Source organism: Mauremys mutica, chromosome 5 (genome assembly GCF_020497125.1).
Source record: "Mauremys mutica isolate MM-2020 ecotype Southern chromosome 5, ASM2049712v1, whole genome shotgun sequence".
NCBI classification, from domain to species: Eukaryota; Metazoa; Chordata; order Testudines; family Geoemydidae; genus Mauremys; species Mauremys mutica.
The window spans coordinates 62,425,433-62,444,710 of NC_059076.1; the positions used below are offsets into that span (position 1 = coordinate 62,425,433).

The 19,278-nt window shown below is 44.3% G+C and overlaps 1 protein-coding gene across 1 annotated transcript in view; it reads right to left on the reverse strand.

The window, feature by feature from the left end:
- Positions 1 to 19,278, reverse strand: part of GATB (glutamyl-tRNA amidotransferase subunit B) — a 61,391-nt gene that overhangs the window by 22,095 nt on the left and 20,018 nt on the right. The window contains exons 3-8 of the mRNA XM_045017895.1: positions 11,884 to 11,997; positions 7,782 to 7,980; positions 6,587 to 6,709; positions 3,747 to 3,860; positions 3,012 to 3,096; positions 1,187 to 1,231 (exon numbers count right to left, since the gene is read on the reverse strand). Of these exons, the coding sequence (XP_044873830.1) occupies positions 1,187 to 1,231; positions 3,012 to 3,096; positions 3,747 to 3,860; positions 6,587 to 6,709; positions 7,782 to 7,980; positions 11,884 to 11,997 (680 nt within the window). The remainder of the gene's footprint in view (positions 1 to 1,186; positions 1,232 to 3,011; positions 3,097 to 3,746; positions 3,861 to 6,586; positions 6,710 to 7,781; positions 7,981 to 11,883; positions 11,998 to 19,278) is intronic.

Genomic DNA, 19,278 nt, shown 5'->3' on the forward strand with positions numbered 1-19,278 from the left:
TGCGGGTTGCAACCTTTCTCATATTAACCTGAGGAGTACTGATGAAACCGCATGCTGTGTTAAAAGCAGAATTACCATGCTCAGCAGGATGTCATAGTAAATAAAACTGAGTGACAACATCAAAGAACAAAGGATCTCAAAGAGAACGCTAATTCAAGCCATCAGAAAAGCATTGTAATTCAAGCAGAACCTTATCCTGACATGAACAAATGATGGACTGATAAATCTCAAAATATATATAAAAAAATTGTTTTCGCCTTTGCAAACCTTTGAGCCTATTGCACTTAAAAAGAAATCATGTTTAATGTGTTGGATTTAGATTCGGCATTTAGTAGACACACAAAATACACAAACAATGAAATTTAAAAAACTTGATATAATAAGTTTTGTCCATCTTTAACTGAAATAGCTTGGACTCTCTTCCTACCCACATTTGCCTGAATATTTTCTTATAGCTGTTATACATATGAGCCATGTTAAATAAGGATCTGGCCTGACACTAACATATTAGAGAATTATTCGTGAAACAGACTTTTTTTTTTTAAGCTAACACCCATGCACACAGAAACAAGGGCTAACCAGGCTATCATATTAGCCCCCAGTCGCCCAAGCACACTAGCTGTCAAAAACTGAAAATCCATTCTGTCCAAATAATGGTTACTGCTGTATTTCCACAAATACTCATCTGTAAACTTGTAAATCTAAGGCAGAATATTTAAAAATGCTCGGCCTTTTGTCTAACTCTGCTTTCTCACTGAAGTCAATAGTAAAACATCCATTGTCTTTCATGGGAGAAGAGATAAGCCATCATGGTATATGAGTCCCCATAATCTGAACATTTGTAATTTTCCTCAGTAAATGCTTAAAAAGGAGAAGTGACTTCACTGAGCTCAAATGCCTAAAACTACACTAATTATTATGCCACTACACAATCACCCTGTAGCATATGAACTGAGCCCACCAACAATCCAACTCAAATATGTAGTAACGTCCCCATTGATTTCAGCAGGGATAGATAGGATGGAGCCCAAATTCTGAACTGCTGTGAAAAGGACCTGATTTTGAGAGGTATCCAGGGTCCTCAACTCCCACTGAAATCAACAGAGGTTGAGGGCATTCAAGAGGTGAACTGGGCTTTTAGTTCTTGAATAAAAATAAACTTCAGAAATAAAATGATCTTCATTACCGGTAATCCTGTTTTCCTTCTTTATCTCTCATTGGTATGGTACACCTAAAATAAGACAACACAGGTAAAATAGTAAATATGATGGATTTTACTTTTTCTCCAGTCATGCTGGTACCTCTGCATAACTAGTTTTGTGGCAAATAACGTCATACCATGGAGATCAAGAAAGATTAATTAAGCCTGTTCAAGGCAAATGTGTGTCTTAGTATGGAGTCTAATTCTACCCCCTACATGGCCCAATGCAGAGTTTATCATTTTCTCCCAATATTACAAATATTTAACTTTAGTGCTACCTGGCAAAGAAACAAAACCACATCAGGGCTGATTCCCCACTCCAGCACTTCGAGTGCAGAAGGTGGGGCCCGCAAGGATCCTAAAACTTAATACTAGCCATTCCAGGCTTGTATTAAACTCCCAAGGTTACAGCTTTTCTCTGACCTTAGATTGGTAGATGCTGCCACCACCCAAGGCAGAACTCCTTTGAGAGCCCAGGAAGGTGCACTTGGGAATTTCTTCCTGTGGGGTACCCTCAAGCTCTTTCACCCTCCCTCCGGGGAACAGCTGAAAGGGGGGGGGGGAAATCAGCTGTTGCCACCAGCTAATTAAACAACATGTGCACAAACTTCTTAAGACACAAAAATCCAATTCTGTTCTTAAAAAAAGTAAATTTTATTAATAAAAAGAAAAACTACATCTGGGAACTCAGGCTATTGCTAGATTTTAAAGAGCTACTACAAGGATCAAGCACCAAGAATAGCTTTCTTGAGGTCCAGCTTAGAGGTTACAGCAAAACAAAAGCACCTGGGGTTAGCACAGAGGAATCCACAAGCCATAACGAAATAAAAGGGATAAACCTAATTGTGTCTTTCTAGACATTTCCTGATCTACTTACATATCTGGGGTTTTAAATGAGTAGTTTGCTAGGTATGATACTGACGATTTTTCATACCTGGCCCAAGCTTCTTACCGCATGGCTGCTGCCCTGTCCACCTCTCCCCAGGAGAACAGAAGACAGACAAAAGGGGAGGGTTTTTTTTCAATTTAAAAAAGTTCTAGCCTTCCCATTGGCTCTTTTGGCCAGGTGCCCACTCATTTCCTTTTACCTATGCAGAGCAGTGAGATTTTTAACCCTTTACAGGTAGAGCAATTAGAGAACAGCTACCAAGAGGGATTTTATAGCTACTGGCTGGCTGGGTGTCCATAAAAGGGGGCTACTCTCCCCCCATCATTTATCACACCACAAAAAGGGGAGAGTAAAGAAGATACATCAGGTGGTCCTGATGCTATAGCACCAGAAACATATAGGGCCCAATCTTACAGCCTTTCACAGGCTAAAGTCCCACTGCACTCCAGTGGAAATTTTGTCTGACTTAAAATAAGTTTACCTGGATCCTGCAATTGTTAAATAATTTCAGTAGCTTACTACATGCAAGAGAGCAGTACATGTCCCTGGGGAGACACGGAATGGTCTAGTGTATACGGTATGGGCCTGGCACTCAGGAGACCTGGGTTCTAGTCCCAGCTCTGCCTCTGAACTGCTGTGTAACTTCACTTCTTTGTGCTTGTTCCCCTTCCCATGCTTAACCTGTCTTGTCTATTTAAATTGAAAGGTTTTCAGAGAAGGGATTGTGCCTAGCACAATGGACATCAGTTGAGGCCTTTAGGCATTACTGTAATATAATTAATGCCTGTGATGGGACCACACTCCTGAATGGTAATTCAAACAAACAGAGAGACGACGTTTTAACACCAGTGACAATCTCGCTAGGAAGCATTAGAACTCCAAAGATGCTATTTCAAATACCTCTCTAAAATATGAACTCACCCAAGTTTGTAATCAAAGGCTCTGGTTTCATTAATAACAGTTCCTCCATTTTCAAGTTCCTTGATTTGCCTCTGTATTTCATAGTCTGACAAAAAAAATTCAGCTGAATTACACTGCACCCACTGCATTTTTATACCTCCCATTACTGCGTTCTTCACTGCCAGGCAGTAAATGAAAAGATTACTGAAATCAAAAGCAACCTATTAGGGACGGAATTACTGGCAAAACTGACTTCTCTCTGGCACTGTTGTGTGTGCATTTGGTTCCTGCGGAGCAGGGGGGGTGGGGGAGGTCCCCCCACATACACACACTGCAGCCAGTTCCAGACACTCCAGACTTCAGCTAAACTGTACAGCCAAAGCAGTTTTCCCATCATCACATCAGGGGTTGAGTGGAGGCTCTCCATCCAATCTCCCTGCATTTTTTCTTGGGAGATGCATTGTTTCTCCTTTCCTGCCCAGACCCATACTGCAGCTGCACGCCCTTTGCGTGTCACACACACCAGACACCGTGCCCTGGGAAAGCAATCAACTTTATCTGAGGACACAGACCTGGTGTATTGCTAGAATCTATCAAAGCAGAACCATCCACTTTACTCTCCTTGGAGACAGAGGATCATGTCCACAATAAAACTGACAGCCAATGTGGCCGACATACCTACATTTTGTGAGACTTGGTTCTGTCACCTAGATGAAAAGTATCTAGTATTTCAATAAAGGAGCAAATAACATTTACCTATTGCTCTTGCCAGGAATCGTGCACTATTGATATTCTTCACTTCAGTCCTTACTCCTAAAGCTTCTCCGGGGTGATGCACAGATACATTGGCATCCACTCTCAGTTGACCCTCTAGAAAAGGAAACATCATCACTAGAGTAGATGACCTTGGCATATGTTAATAAGCAGCATGTTATGTACAGGATGTTTATTCTGGACTTCTGTAAAAGATCTGACGTCAGGAAGAGAGCAGCTGCCTTATAACAGCTTCCTATTTATGGTTCCATTTTAAATCTCCATCCTCAATCACTGAATTTTCTGAGACTACTACCTTTTGGAATGGAATGACATGATTCTTCTCAAAGACAGCTGTATAGTGTAAGTGCATGGGCTTAAAACCATACTCTAGGAGAGAGGTTATGTCCTGTAAAGGGAGGACAGAACTAGGGTGAATCACCTAAAAGACAATTAAAAAAAAAAAAAGCAGGCTGCAAGATTCCGGTTTTTATTTTTTTGCCCCGACAAAAGTGTGTGAAAACACCCCATGAAATGACTACTTGATGGCGGTACACTGCCCTACCATGGAGCGCAAGACTTTAACAGCAATGCTGGGTAGATTTATTGAAGCATCCTTGGGAATTTAAAGCTGAAGGGCAAATGTCAGAAACTTGGTTTTTCCTCCCTCAAGGAACTGTAATCTTCTTCCTCAACAAAGAAGATTTTGAATCCTTCCTGACTGACAAAAGCATAACATATACAGGCAAACAGAAAGTTACACAGAGGGCAAACCTACACTAAGGCAAGGGGTGGACCAGAAGCCCCAGGAGGTCCTATCTGACCATCTTGCTGGTTTTACCAGGTTCCTCCAAAACATCAAGCTATGCAGAGAATTTGTTGAGATAGTCAAATTAGGCATAAAGAAAAGAAAAACATAGGCATACATCTCTCACACTATAAGCTCATAAGACTCTTGCTATATCAGAGGAAACTCATTCTCTAGTCTTCATCCTTATCTGAACTTAAAATTAATACGCTGTAAAATGAAGCAAATATTTGGTATTTACACAACAGCACTAGTGAAGGCAATGACAATAGCCCAGTGTTAAATCTGTAGAGAGGTGTAAAGCCTTAGAGCCCATTCAGGACAGCCGATGTAAATTTGCAAAAGTGGACCTTGCCCATTCTGTAAAAGCTGAATGGATGTCATCTTGTTAATCTTCTCTGTATTGATGGAGCCTTCTTGAATAGGCAAATGAAGAAGGAAGGTATAGAAGGGACCCAATGTTCATTTTAAGAGACTTTTCACACTGGATCATACTCAGGGGTGAGGAGAAGAGAACACTTGTACCAAAGGATATATATGTTAATAGTATTCTTCTGTCTTCACTTTGCTTCTATTGAAGATCTGGGTTTGACTCTACTCTCTCACTGTTGTTAGTCAGAAGAGAATGGGATTAACCAGGCATAACTGAAAAGAGAATTGGAGCCTGCGTATTTTTAAAAAGGCTGTCTCCCTCACAGCCCTGCTTCATCTCCTATTTGATTATCTTGCAGTGAAGTCATGCTTTCAAGCAGTTTGTTGCAAAGTGATGGATGATGAATTCAGCAAGTGTTTTCCCGGCACACGCAAATAGAAAGAAGATAAAATGTGAGGGCGCAAACCCTCACCTAAACACAAACAACGCTGGTTAAAAAAAAAAACACATAGTAAAAAATACCTCACTAAGCACACTTGAATAAAATGATTTTGTTTAAAATCTAATAATATTTTGGGGGGGGGGGGGAAATACTGCCAGCATGGCAGGTCTTTCTTTAAACATAGTGTGGGATACATTGGTGACATGCTAATGGCAGTCTCAGGGGGAAATTCAGCAATGAAAGATGATGCTAAGTTACTGTATATCATAAAGTCTGTATAAATCGCAGAATAATGTGCTGATTTAGCATTCAGAAGGTATGCAAAATGAGTGACCTCCACCGAATGCCCGAGTTTCCTCTAACACTGGTGTAAATCCACTGGAGTTACAATACTGTAAAACTAGTGTAAGTGAAGACAATCAGATCTTGAGGCAGTGGAAGTTGCCTCAGAAAAAGCAGGTAGCCTCAGGGTACAAGATAAAATAGGCCTCCACTAATATTCTGTTTATTACAGTAGTGTCCAGAAGCCTAAGCGAGGATCAATGTCCCTCTGCATAAACACATATGAAGATACCTGCTCCAGAGAGCTTAATATCTAAGAACTATTAATTACCCATTATTTTAAATTAAACCTGAACCATTCCCCAACATTCCCAGCGTCACAATCCACTTTGGGCTGAGCAGGCACAGCTCTGATTGAACTCACTGGGAGTTGCACTTGCTTACCTCAGGGGCTGAATGTGATGTTAAATCACTAAGTTGCGCTGGTTCACTGCTGAACATCTGTTTTATGATCAATTTACACCCAAAATTTAACTTACACAATCATCTGTGCCGGGAGCCTTCACTCTCAACTACTAATCACTGTTACAATGTTTCCCATCCACAGTTAAGTACATGCAAGATGAGCAGAGAAAGACAATAAGTGAAAAATAACAAGAACACTGCGCTACTTCATCCTCCCTGGTCCATCATGTAAAATTGATGTATGCGGCAGTATAAAAAATCCAAGTGCTGCAGAGGAAACTGGGCCTATAAAGACGCTTGAAGCATAGCTGACCTTATACAGACACTGAAGATTTTAAAAGAAGGAAGCAGCATTAAGAAAATGCTAAATGTTAGGCAACTACAGAGCAACATAACCAGAAGCTGTGAAACTACCCCTGCAAATGCAGAGAATTACAATTAACTGGAGGGCATTGCCCTGCCCGCTCCTTTACCTGCCATGATTGCCTGGCTGCTCCCAAGTGTTTGAAGAATAAGCTGAAGCTCTCGGACTGCTGCAGCTGCCTCTTCCCCAGAGCTCATATCAGGCTCCATGACAACCTCCATGAGGCCAACACCTACCAGAAAGGGAGAGAAACGAGATTCCCAGCAGTAGTTGACATATTCAAGTGCAACAAGCTAAACACATGACAGCACTTGGGTTTGTTTGAGAAAACTGGGAAACCATGTTTTATTTAATAACTGTCAAAATGGGGCTATCTGCAGAATTGTCACATAGATTATTTTTGGTTTTCTTTTTAAGATTTAACTTAAAGGCATTTCCGCACACTCCCCCCTTTGATGACATAGGGAACAGATGGAAAAATTATTCATCTTTCCTCTGAGAAAGCTCCTACAAACAGGTCACCCGATTTCCCAATTTCATTTTCTCATTACAGTCAGATAATTTAATGCAATCACAGTTTTCCTACAGCTTCCTAGAGTAAAGGTATTAGTCAATATTTGCAAGTGTGGGGCCTAAAGTTAGGCATCTAAATCCATAGTTAGGCGCATAACTAAATGTTTTGATTTTCAGCAGTGATGAGCACCTGCAGCCCTCAACTTCACTGGCAGCTGTGGATGCTCACCAGCTCTGAAAGTCAGGCCAGGTATTTAGGCACCTAACTACACATTTAGGTACATGGATTTGTTGGTCGCGTTTGATTTATACAATAGACATTTTAGAGCTTTATGGGGAAAAGGATTGTTTTTATAAAAGCTAAAAATGAAAAGCCATTTCTGACTCAAGCACTGGCATCCCACTCTGCCGTCTGTGCATTTCTGCCACATTGCTTCATTCAGAGTCTGCACTTTTTAAACAAAACTTACAGCTGCAGGAGCATAAGTGGCTCCTCTGTCCCACTGAATACCCCCTTGACATGTTAAAGGTCTTATTTGGAAGTTGGCTGGCAGACAGGTTTGAGAAACTGAGCCACTAGCCTTCTGACTGGCCAGTGCCACTGTGTCATCAGCAAACAGGCCAGAAAAGATGAACATTAGCCAGATGGAATTTTTTTACACATTTAAAAATTTATATTGAAAGCAACAAACCAGATTCCACCCCACCCTGCCCCTGCCACTCCAATGAGTTTTAAATATTCAGCCCATACATAGAAAGACTGAGGGGATAAGAAAGTGATCCAAGCCTACCAGCCCTGTTCAAGTCAATGAGAGTCTGGCTCCTTGTGTCATCATGAAGACTCTTTCCGCTGTCTTGTTCCAACTGGATCTGCTTAATCCTCACAGTCCTGGTTACCATCTGGTTCTTTTTTCCCCCTACACAGAGGCTGTATGAAAGACTCCCATTCACAGCAACGGGAAGTCTCTGCTGAGTGATTTGATAGCCAGCCTGCATACAGAATCGGGTCTGTGTTCAGAATTGTCGTTACATGAACAATAATTTTAATTCTTGTCCCAAGCTGGGCCCAACCCCCTCAGCCAGGCCCCTTGCCCCCACATGCCAGCCCCCCCCCCCCACGAATAGCTGGAACTGTCATGCCTACTCTGGCTAGAGCTCTATTGCTGTTGGTGAAAATCAGAGAAACTAGAAAAGCCTGATTTCCACTAAAATCGCCATTTGGTCACTCAGGATACAGGTAGAGACAGTGACCCCTCACACAGAGGCCTGTGGCAAGGGAATAGTCAGTCTGGACACAGGGGTGAGTCTAGCCAGTGCTCCCTTATCCCTGTCCCTCACTCTGGCTGGGTCCCTCACTCTCCCCCACTGGCCAGAACCCTATTGATTTTGGTGAAAATCAAAAAACTGGGGAAGCCTAGTTTTAGTGGAAAATCAGCCTTTTCTGATTTTCACCAAAATCAACAGTGTTTGGACCTGACTAGCAAGGGAGAGGGGCCCAGCTGGAGTGGAGGGGAAAGGGCCAAGCTGGGTGTACAACTTGAACTACATAAGCAGTGAAGTGTGCAAACTTCTAGTTGTAAGAACGCTTGGTAGTACAGTATTAGAGTTTTAGTCAATAAACATCAATTTCACTGTATGCACACAAACTGACAAAAAATATTTCTACCAATGATAATCAACATTTCAGATAGGCCGGAGAACTTAGAGAGTTTGATTTCAGGATATTTACTTTATATATTTTGACATGTGATATTGTCAATTTGTGTTTTTAACAGTGATAAAGCTTTAGCTTTTTGAATCTCAACGTCTAGTCATTAAATATCTATTGTCTGACACCTCCCATAATTTCATGCAGCTGTGAAAATGTAAATAGATAAAAACAAAACAAATGCTTAAAAATAAGCATTGATATTATCCATCCAAACTATAAAAAATAAAAATTGAATTCTGCCAAACCTAGTTTTAAGCACTATAATAAAAATGAGACAATTGACTCTATTCTATAGGCTCAATATAATCTATGCACATAGCTTTTCCTGCCTCCCCTAGCTTCTCATTAAAGTGATGTTTTAAAAAAGCCTCAAATGATGCGTGACAATAAAGAACAAGAATCCCAATTCCCATCCGAAGCCCCCTTTTCAGGAGTAACAATAATCCCATTGTCAAAAGACCCTAAGAGCAGGATTTATTTTATCTATTCCATTCAGCTCATTAGCTTAAACTCTGTATCTTATTACAGGGCTCCTGAGAAGACTGCCTTATTACGAAATGCAGGCTGGGCATTTTACAGTTAGTGCTCAACACTATAGATGCCAGCTGCTAGATCCTGAGTTCTGTGTGTTTAAAGCTAATAGAATGTGTCAGGTATCTTCTTGACCCAAATTTTCCTAATTATTTGACTAAAAGATGCTGTAATATAAGCCATTAGGTAGTGGCAGACCACAGTGCCTATGTACTATATATGCTACCTGAAGATATATCTTCCCATTGCTCTCTCTTTCAAAACAGATGGACTAATTTTTACTCTGCTTCATTCTTTTCTGTTCGTTTTTTATTGGTGGAGTGATCACCACCAGGAAAGTCTGAACATTCTTTAATGTAGGAGCAGAAACACCTACAATTTAAAGGTGACCAGCAATTGGGTTTGTGATTTCTTTTTTCTTCTTCTACGTGATGTATAAAGCCAGTTTGAAAAGCTGGGCTTGGCTTCTTTTGTTTCTACTTTTTTCTCCTGCTTGTTTAGAATTTCAGCTCTCATTAACTTACTGTTTTTATCAGGAAGACTATCGATGATGACTGCAGAAGTAGGAGTGTATTGACAACCAAAGTAACTATCTATCTAGGTACTTATACATCCTCCATCACTATAGTATGGAGGGCCCAGATCCACACAGGTACGTAGGTGCTTAAGTCCCAGTTTTAGGCACCACTGCAATCCACAAAACTCTTTTTCCACTGCTGCCTAACCCTCTAGGTGCCTAAATTCACTTGGTACCTAAGTTCTCAGGGTAAAGTTACCTAGGCACCTACGTTGCTGCCTCAAGGTATGCACAATGCTGCCTTCCTCTCAGGCATCCAGATGCCTATCTCCTGCCTAGTCCCGGAGCTATCCATGAATCCAGGGAAGACAGATGTTTGCCCGCCTACCTTGCCTGGAGGGCCCAATATGGGAAGTGTGCTCAATGGCTGCCTACCAGATGAGGTCCCATTCAAAATCAGGCACCAACGGCACCCACCTTACAACTTTTAGCCCAATGGTTAGAGCACTCATCTGTGATGTGGGAAACCCAGGTTCAATCCCCCTCTGCCTGAGGGAGGAGAAAGGATTTGAACAGGGATCTCCTACCTCTCAAGAGAGTGCTCTTACCTCTGAGATATGGGATATTCTGTGTGGCTCCCTCAACCTCTCCTGTTGCAGCTGTTTCATTATGTATAAAAAAATAAATAGTAACTGGAGCATGGGGACTGGACCCTAGGTCTCCCTCCTCCCACATGGGTGCCCTAACCACCAGGCTACATAGTCAGCCTCACTGTTGCTCTCTATCTGGCCCTGAGACTCTTTAAGCATCGCAACACCTAAGTTACTTTGTGGATTGGGGCTCTAGTGCCTCACAAATATTAATGACTTTATCCTCAACACTCCTGCAAGCAAGGTAGGGAAGCATTATGCCCATTTCATAGATAGGGAACTGAGGCACAGAGATAACTTGCCCAATGACAAATAGGACATTTCTAGCAGAGATGAAAATTGAACCCAGATCTCCTGGGTCCCAGCTATGCATTAACTATAATATCACCTTTCTTCCGAGGACATCAAATGAGGGGGGAAATGGAATTTTATTCAAAAATTCTGTGTCTTATCTTCTTAAAAAAAATCTCAAATGCCTGAACAAACAGTTGGGAGAAAAAATCCTTGATTAAAGTTTCAACACCTCTACACATTGATCTATGGTCTGAAGAACACGCCCTCCCTAATTCTCTGGACCTCCAAGAAAAACTGGGAAAATAAGATTTGATATTTCTGATTTTTCTTGGGTAAAACACAAGCAGGAGAAAGCATTCAAGTCTTCTTTATTCAAAAAAGCAAAGTGAAGCAAATCCATTGTTTTTCCCTTTACAGGCCACTTTTATGTTCAACAACATCCAGAACAAATATATGGAGGGAAAGGCCATCTTTAAAGTTAGAACTGTGACTTTGTTAAAACAAAAATAAGGTCCTTGTGCTCTGCTGTATGCTGTAAAAAAGGTAAAACCACACTCTCAACTAATTTCCATATTCTTACTTGACTTTGTCAAGTGCAGTGAAGTGCAGCTCACTTCCAAAGACAGTTTATTCCAAATATGAAAGCAATCCACAGGATCCAAACCTATTACTACATGTGGCAAAGGCACATTTAAGTTCATTCAAGATCCTTGCAAAGATTAGAAAGTTTGAAAAGCAAATGTGATATTTATAGGTCCTTAAATGTAATAGCAAAAACAAAAACAAAAAACAGATGCTATGATGTTTATACTATTGTAATGTGTGTTTGCTACACATTCATTTTAAAAGAAGGGCTATTATCAGACTGGTTTGCTTTTACCCTAACAGACAATTAGTGCTAATACTAGGAATGGAGAAAGTACAGGCACAGCAGCTCCATCTCCCAATTCAATTACATAAAGCCACTGGAATCGTGAGGCTAAGCAAGGAGTCAGCAATCAGGGCAATCATATTCAATCAGTGAGCACTAGGGTATAGCTATCTATTCATCAGGGCTTGGCGCAGCATCCTGTTAGTTTGGGCAGAACACTGATAGAAAACATAAAAAGCATCTCTTTGCTAATGCCAGTCCTACTCCAGACTCATCCTTTTCTACAGCTATAGAGGGACCAACCATAAAGCATACTTACAGGCAGATCTGCATAGAAATAGTGTTTTCTGTCAAACAAGGACTTCTTGTTTATGCTGCAGTTCAGTGCGAGGCCTGTCATCACTGCTGCTTCTACACATCTCCTGTTGAGAGCCTAAAGAAACATGACATACAATTTTACCCAGACATTCACTATATAACAAATGCTTCTCCCACACGCTGCCTTACACAGAGCGTATATTCAATTTTGCTTGCCTTCAGTATGCATTATCTCTGTTGTCTTGCGTGAGTAGTTCATATTCATCATCAGTCTGGCAGCAGCTACAAATCTGCAAAGTTTTATATGGAAAATAAAACCATACAGTTGTTTTTGTTGTATGCTGCATGAGAAGCCACACAGTGTTTTGGATTGCTTCTTTTGCAAAGATAACCAGTACTCCTGACACCCCCAAACCTTCACAGGGTATGTCTACACAGCAAAGAAAAACCCGCAGCTGGCCTGAGCTAGCTGACTTGGGCTCACGGGCTCATGTTCTTTCATTGCTATGTAGACTTCCGGGCTCAGGCTGGAGCCTGAACTCTAGGCCCTGAAGAGTAGGAGGGTCATATGAACATAAGAACGGCCCTACTGGGTCAGACCAAAGGTCCATCTACCCAGTATCCTGTCTTCCGACTGTGGCCAATGCCAGGTGCCCCAGAGGAAATGAACAGAACAGGTAATCATCAAGTGATCCATCCCCTATCACTCATTCCCAGCTTCTGGCAAACAGAGCCTAGGGCAGGGGTCTCAAACATGCGGCCCGCGGGCCGCATGCGGCCCGCGGAGCTCTTCCCTGCGGCCCGCGGAGCTCCCCAGGGGAGCTCCGCAGGGGCCCCCAAGAGAAAAGCGGAGGCTCCCGCCTCCGCCCCTCTCCTGGAGCCTCGGCGCATAGAGCGCCGAGTCTCCGTCCGAGCGCCTGAGCCCCGGCCCGATCCGAGCCGCGTGGGGAGGGGGCGGGGCTGGGAGCTCTGGGCTGAGCGCTGCGCTCGGCGTGGAGCTCCCAGCCCCGCCCCCTCACCACGCGGCTCTGAGTGGGACGGAGCTCAGGCGTCGCCGGAGACGCGCTCGGGTAAGGGGGGGGGATAGCGGGACCCGCCGGGGCCGGGGCCGGGGGAGGGAAGCGGGACCCGCCGGGGCCGGGCCGGGGGAAGGGAAGCGGGACCCGCCGGGGCCGGGCCGGGGGGAGGGACGCGGGACCCGCCGGGGCCGGGCCGGGGGACGGGAAGCGGGACCCGCCGGGGCCGGGCCGGGGGGGGGGGGGGGCGGGAAGCGAGACCCGCCGGGCCGGGGGAGGGAAGCGGGACCTGCCGGGGCTGGGCTGGGGGGGGGGGAAGGGAAGCGAGACCCGCCGGGGCTGGGCCGGGCCGGGGGGCATGGGCGGCAGGTTATATACTTGTGTGGGGCCCGGGCCCCAGCAATATTCAGGGCTGGGCGCCGGGCCCCAGCAATAGTTGGAGCTGGGTCTCTTCCCGCCCCCCCCCCCCGGTCCTGCCTGGATCGGCCCCGGCCACCGCAGGTCTCCCCCCGCCGCCGCGACCCTGCCTGGAGCAGGTCCCAGCCCCCGCCTGCCACCCCCCCTCCACGTGTTCCCCCCCCCTCCGCCGCGTTGTGTTGCGTCCCTGCCTGACAGAACGCAGCGCGCCTCTCCCCTGCCTGCTGCCCGGAGGGCTCCCAGCAGATTTGCTGTCTGCTGCCGCAGGGTCCTAGTGCCTGCCCTCCGCCAGTACTGGCAAGGCAGGCTGCCCTTACCCTGAGCCTCTCCAACCCCAAACCCTCAGCCCCAGCCAGAGCCCTCATTCCCCCCGCACCCTAATCCTCAGCCCCAGCCCTGAGCACCCCCACATCATGAACCCCTCATCCCCCTGCACCCTAATCCTCAGCCCCAGCCAGAGCCCTCATCCCCCCACACCCTAATCCTCTGCCCCAGCCCTGAGCGCCCCCACATCATGAACCCCTCATCCCCCCACACCCTAATCCTCTGCCCCAGCCCTGAGCACCCCCACATCATGAACCCCTCATCCCCCCGCACCCTAATCCTCTGCCCCAGCCCTGAGCGCCCCCACATCATGAACCCCTCATCCACAGCCCTCACCCCACACTCCAAACCTCTTCCCTAGCCCTGAGCCCCCTCGCATCATGAACCCCTCATCCACAGCCCTCACCCCACAGCCCAACCCTCTTCCCTAGCCCTGAGCCCCCTCGCATCATGAACCCCTCATCCATAGCCCTCACCCCACAGCCCAACCCTCTTCCCTAGCCCTGAGCCCCCTCGCATCATGAACCCCTCATCCACAGCCCTCACCCCACAGCCCAACCCTCTTCCCTAGCCCTGAGCCCCCTCCTGCATCATGTACCCCTCGCCCTCAGCCCCACAGCCCTCACCCCTGCACTCCCTCCTATCCCCAAACTCCGTCCCAAAGCCTGCACCCCCACCCCCTGCCGCAGCCTGGAGCCTGCATCGAGCACAGAGCCTGCATCCAACCCCCTCCCCCACCCAAACTCCCTCCCAGAGCCTTAGGCAGTAAATCTAAGTGCGTGTTTTGTCCTTTGAGTGAGGTGCATTACTGAGTGTATATATTTATTAAAACTGCACGCGCTTAGGGGAGGAGGTGGAGAAGAGACAGGGCAGGGGCGGGGCCTCATGGAAGGGGTGGATTGGGGGTGGGGCCAGGGGCAGCAAGGGGGCGTGTCAGTGATGCGGCCCTCGGGCCAATGCACTAGTCCTCATGCGGCCCTCGGGGTCATTTGAGTTTGAGACCCCTGGCCTAGGGACACCATCCCTGCCATCCTGGCTAATAGCCACTGATGGACCTATCCTCCATGAATTTATCTAGTTCTTTTTTGAACCCTGTTATAGTCTTTGCCTTCACAAATCCTCTGGCAAAGAGTTCCACAGATTGACTGTGTGTTGTATGAAGAAATACTTCCTTTTGTTTGTTTTTCAACCTGCTGACTATTAATTTAATTTGGTGACCCCTAGAGTCCTTGTGTTATGAGATGGAGTAAATAACACTTCCTTATTTACTTTCTCCACACCAGTCATGATTTTATAGACCTCTGTCATATTCCCGCCTTAGTTAGCTCTCTTTTCCAAACTGAAAAGTCCCAGTCTTATTAATCTCTCCTCATATGGCAGCCATTCCATCATTTTTGTTGCCCTTTTCTGAATTTTTTCCAATTCCAATTTTTTTAAAATGATGATTATTATTTTTTGAGATGGGGCAACCACATCTGCAGGCAGTATTGAAGATGTGGGCATACCATGGATTTATATAGAGGTACTATGATATTTTCTGTCTCATTATCTATCTCTTTCTTAATGATTCCCAACATTCTGTTCACTTTTACTGACTGCCGCTGAACACTGAGTGGATGTTTTCAGAAAACTATCCACAATGACTCCAAGATCTCTTTCTTGAGTGGTAACAGCTAATTTAGACCCCATCATTGTATATGTATAGTTGGGATTATGTTTTCCAATGTGCATTACTTTGCATTCATCAACATTGAATTTCATCTGCCATTTTGTTGTCCAGTCGCCCAGTTTTGAGAGATCCTTTTGTAGCTCTTCGCAGACTGCCTGCACCTTAACTATCTTGAGTAGGTTTGTATCATCTGAAAATTTTGCCACCTCCGTTTACCCCTTTTTCCAGATCATTTATGAATATGTTGAATAGGACTGGTCCTAGTACAGACCCCTGGGGGACATCACTATTTACCTCTCACCATTCTGACCATTTATTCCTACCCTTTGTTTCCTATCTTTTAACCAGTTAACAATCCATGAGAGAACCTTCCCTCTTATCCATGACAGCTTACTATGCTTAAGAGCCTTTGGTGACGGACCTTGTCAAAGGCTTTCTGAGAATCTAAGTACACTATATCCACTGGATCCCCCTTGTCCACATGCTTGTTGACCCCCTCAAAGAATTCTAGCAGATTGGTAAGGCATAATTTCCCTTTACAAAAAACTATGTTGACTCTTCCCAACAAATTATGTTCATCTATGTGTCTGACAATTTTGTTCTTTACTATAGTTTCAACCAGTTTGTCCAGCACTGAAGTCAGGCTTACCAACCTGTAATTGCCAGGATCACCTCCGCAGCCTTTTTAAAAAATTGGTGTCACATTAGCTATCAGTCATTTGGTACAGAAGCTGATTTAAATGATAGGTTACAGACTAGTTAGTAGTTCTGCAATTTCACATTTGAATGCCTTCAGAACTCAGAAGTTCAGCCCGAGCCTGGAAGTCTACACAGCAATGAAACAGCCCCAGGCCAGCCATAGGTGGGTTTTTGGTTTGTTTTTTTTGCTGTGTAGACATACCCAAAGAGAGGCAAATCAGAGCAACTGATGACAGAGGTATTTGCCAATTGATTTTTGATATCTCATACTGGGTACAACACAGGGGATCTGAGTCAGAGACCAACGTCCCATTTCAGCAAAGCACTTAAAAATATGCTTAATCCCACTGACTTCAATAGGATTTTTGAGAGGATTTAAATGCTTTGCTGAATAGGAATGAATATACGCATATGTATAGATGCCTTGCTCAATCAAGACCAGGGTGTAGTCAATTGATCACAACCCTACAGTTTATTACATAGATATTAGCACACAATAGGAGATGGGGTGGAAAGAGGAATACACAGATGTCTGCACATGTGGATTTTCAGAAACCATTTTTAGAAATTTCTTTCAGAGTTTCTTCCATGCAGACCTCAATCCTAAGAGATCCTGAATGACATCAACTCCCAACGAAGTCCCGGAGAGGGATCAGACATAAGTGAAATCAGACATCAGTGAATTAGGGCTTCTTTCTCTCTCACTGAAAGCAGTCTATTTATTATTGCAGCATTCTACCTTCCAGCAGCCTAATGAAGACCTGAGAAAATTCAGTTCCTATTTGAAAATACTGGATATCAGAATGTTCTCTGAAGTTGTTTGCAGTATGAAGTATTCTTGTTTGGTGAAGGCAGTTTTAAGTGTGTTAAGTTGTGTATCCTGGACTTTTTCTTTGGAGGGCCAGGCTATAGATAAGACTTTTTGGTGTGTTTGGGGTGGTTTACTGGATCTGTGAAGGCGGGTGTGGTGATACGTGAGTTTCTTGTATAGAATTATCTGTACGGTTCTATTGTTGAGGCTGATTGTGGCGTCCAGGAAGTTGATGCTCATGCTGGAGTGTTTTAGACATAGTTGGTTGGTTGGAGGTTCTTGAAGTTGCAGTGGAAATCCATGAGGGAGTTTAGGTCATCTGTCCAGAGGATGAAAATATCATCAACGTATTTCAGGTATATCATTGGTTCCATGGTGCAGTTGTTCAGAAATTCCTCCTCAAGATGTCCCATGAAAAGTTTGGCATATTGAGAAGCCACCCTATTCCCATGGTTTGGGACAAAGTTCATGTTGAATGTAAAATTGTTATGGGTGAGGATGAAATGGATGAGTTTGGTGATATGTTTGGAGTGGATAATCTGAGAGTTGTCCATTGTCCTTAGGTATATGAGGCAGGCAGCAATGCTGTCATTGAGAGGGATGTTGGTGTATAGGGGGGTGACATCCATGGTGGCACGGATGGTGTTCTGAGGGAGGCTGTTAATGTTGTGAAGTTTCTGGAGTAAATCAGTTGTGTCCTGGAGGAAGCTGGCCCTTTGTGTGGTGAGTGGTTTGAGGATGGTGTCTGAGTCCTGATATTCCTTCAGTAAAAGTGCCAAGGCCAGATATGATAGGTCTGCTTGGGTTCCCTTGTTTGTGCATCTTGGGTAGCTTGTAAAAGATCCCTGGGATAGGTTCATGGGGGATGAGGTTGTGGAGTTTCTCTTGGAGTTGTTTGGGGAAGGATTTGATATCCTTAAATCCTGGTGAATTATGATGCAGGGTCTTCTTTGAGTTCTCTGTAATAGGTGGTGTCAGAGAATTGTCGGTTATCCTTATTGACCTAGTCATCACAGTTGAGAATTATGATGGCACCACTTTTGTCCGGTAGTTTAATCACTATATGGTGGCTGGATTTCATGGATTGTATAGCAGTTCTCTCAGCAGTGGAGAGACTGCAGTGTGTGTGATGTTTGTTCAAGATTTCACAGTCAATATTTTTCCTGAAGCCATCAATATAATAATGATCAAGAGTGTGGGTTCATCTGCTGTGGGGTGTCCAGTCACATCATTCTTTTTTCTTATGCCTTATGTCAGTGGGGACATGGTAGTTGTGGGTGATGTTGTCATTGCTATGAAAGAATTCTTGAGGTGGAGTTGGCAAAAGAATTCTTCTAGTTCGTGACATGTTAGTATGGTATCAGGTACAGAGGTGGGGCTGAAGTTCAGTCCCTTGGAGAGTAGAGATAATTCAGCTCCAGTAAGGGGCATTCTTGATAAACTGATGTTGTCATGGTTTTGTGTAGCATCCATGTGGTGGGTCCTGGCTTATCCTGGAGGTGAAGTTCTATGAGTTGTTGTAGTTGGTTATACTTTTGTTTTTATACTGGATGGCTGTCATCAGGGGTGTTTGTTTGTTTGTTTTAAGTTGTTTTGGGTTTCTTGTATGATATCTAGGTACTTGATGGGGACAACATCCAAAAGAAATCTTTTTAAAAACCCCTCTTCTGGCCTTCAAACAACCCCCTAACCTCATCAAGTTCATTATCAAAAGCAAGCTCCCCACAGATTAGAACACACCAACTCGAAGTGGCGCCAGACCTGACAGAACAACAGCTGCAAAACCTGCAGACATATATCCACTGCTATAATGATCAATACTCCCCCACAACACATTTTTCAAATCCATGGGTCCTACACACGCTTATCACAAATGTGGATGTACCTCATCCAGTGCACTAAATCTCCCAACAACAACTATGTGGGTGAAACCAGACAATCACTAGGATCTTGAACGAATCACACAGAAAAATGAAATAGACAAAATCACCACATAACTCAAGGGCAAACACTTTTCACAAAGTGATCACTTTCCGTCTGATCTTTCAGTCCTCGTCCTCAAAAGAAACTTAAAGACCACTACCAAAAGACAAGCCTGAAGGTTTAATGCATGTCTTTTCTAGACACTAAAAATCATGGTCCTAATAAAGACACTGGATTTATGGCTTATTATAACAATCCGTAACTCACTAACCCACCTTCTCTCTGATCCCTCCCCCGCCCCCACTCCCCTTTTGTCCTATAACTGCCGGGCTGATAACAGGACCACTTTACCTTGAATGGCCCCTTAGAATGTTTGTTAACTACTTATGCTAAACCTTGTGTTTAGCTGTGACATTTTGAGTACCTTTCCCAGACCAGAGATCTGTGTAGCTAAAAAGTTTGTCTCTTTCACCAACAGAAGTTGGTCCAATAAAAGATATTACCTCACCCACCTTCTCTTTTTTTTTTAAGTTAAGA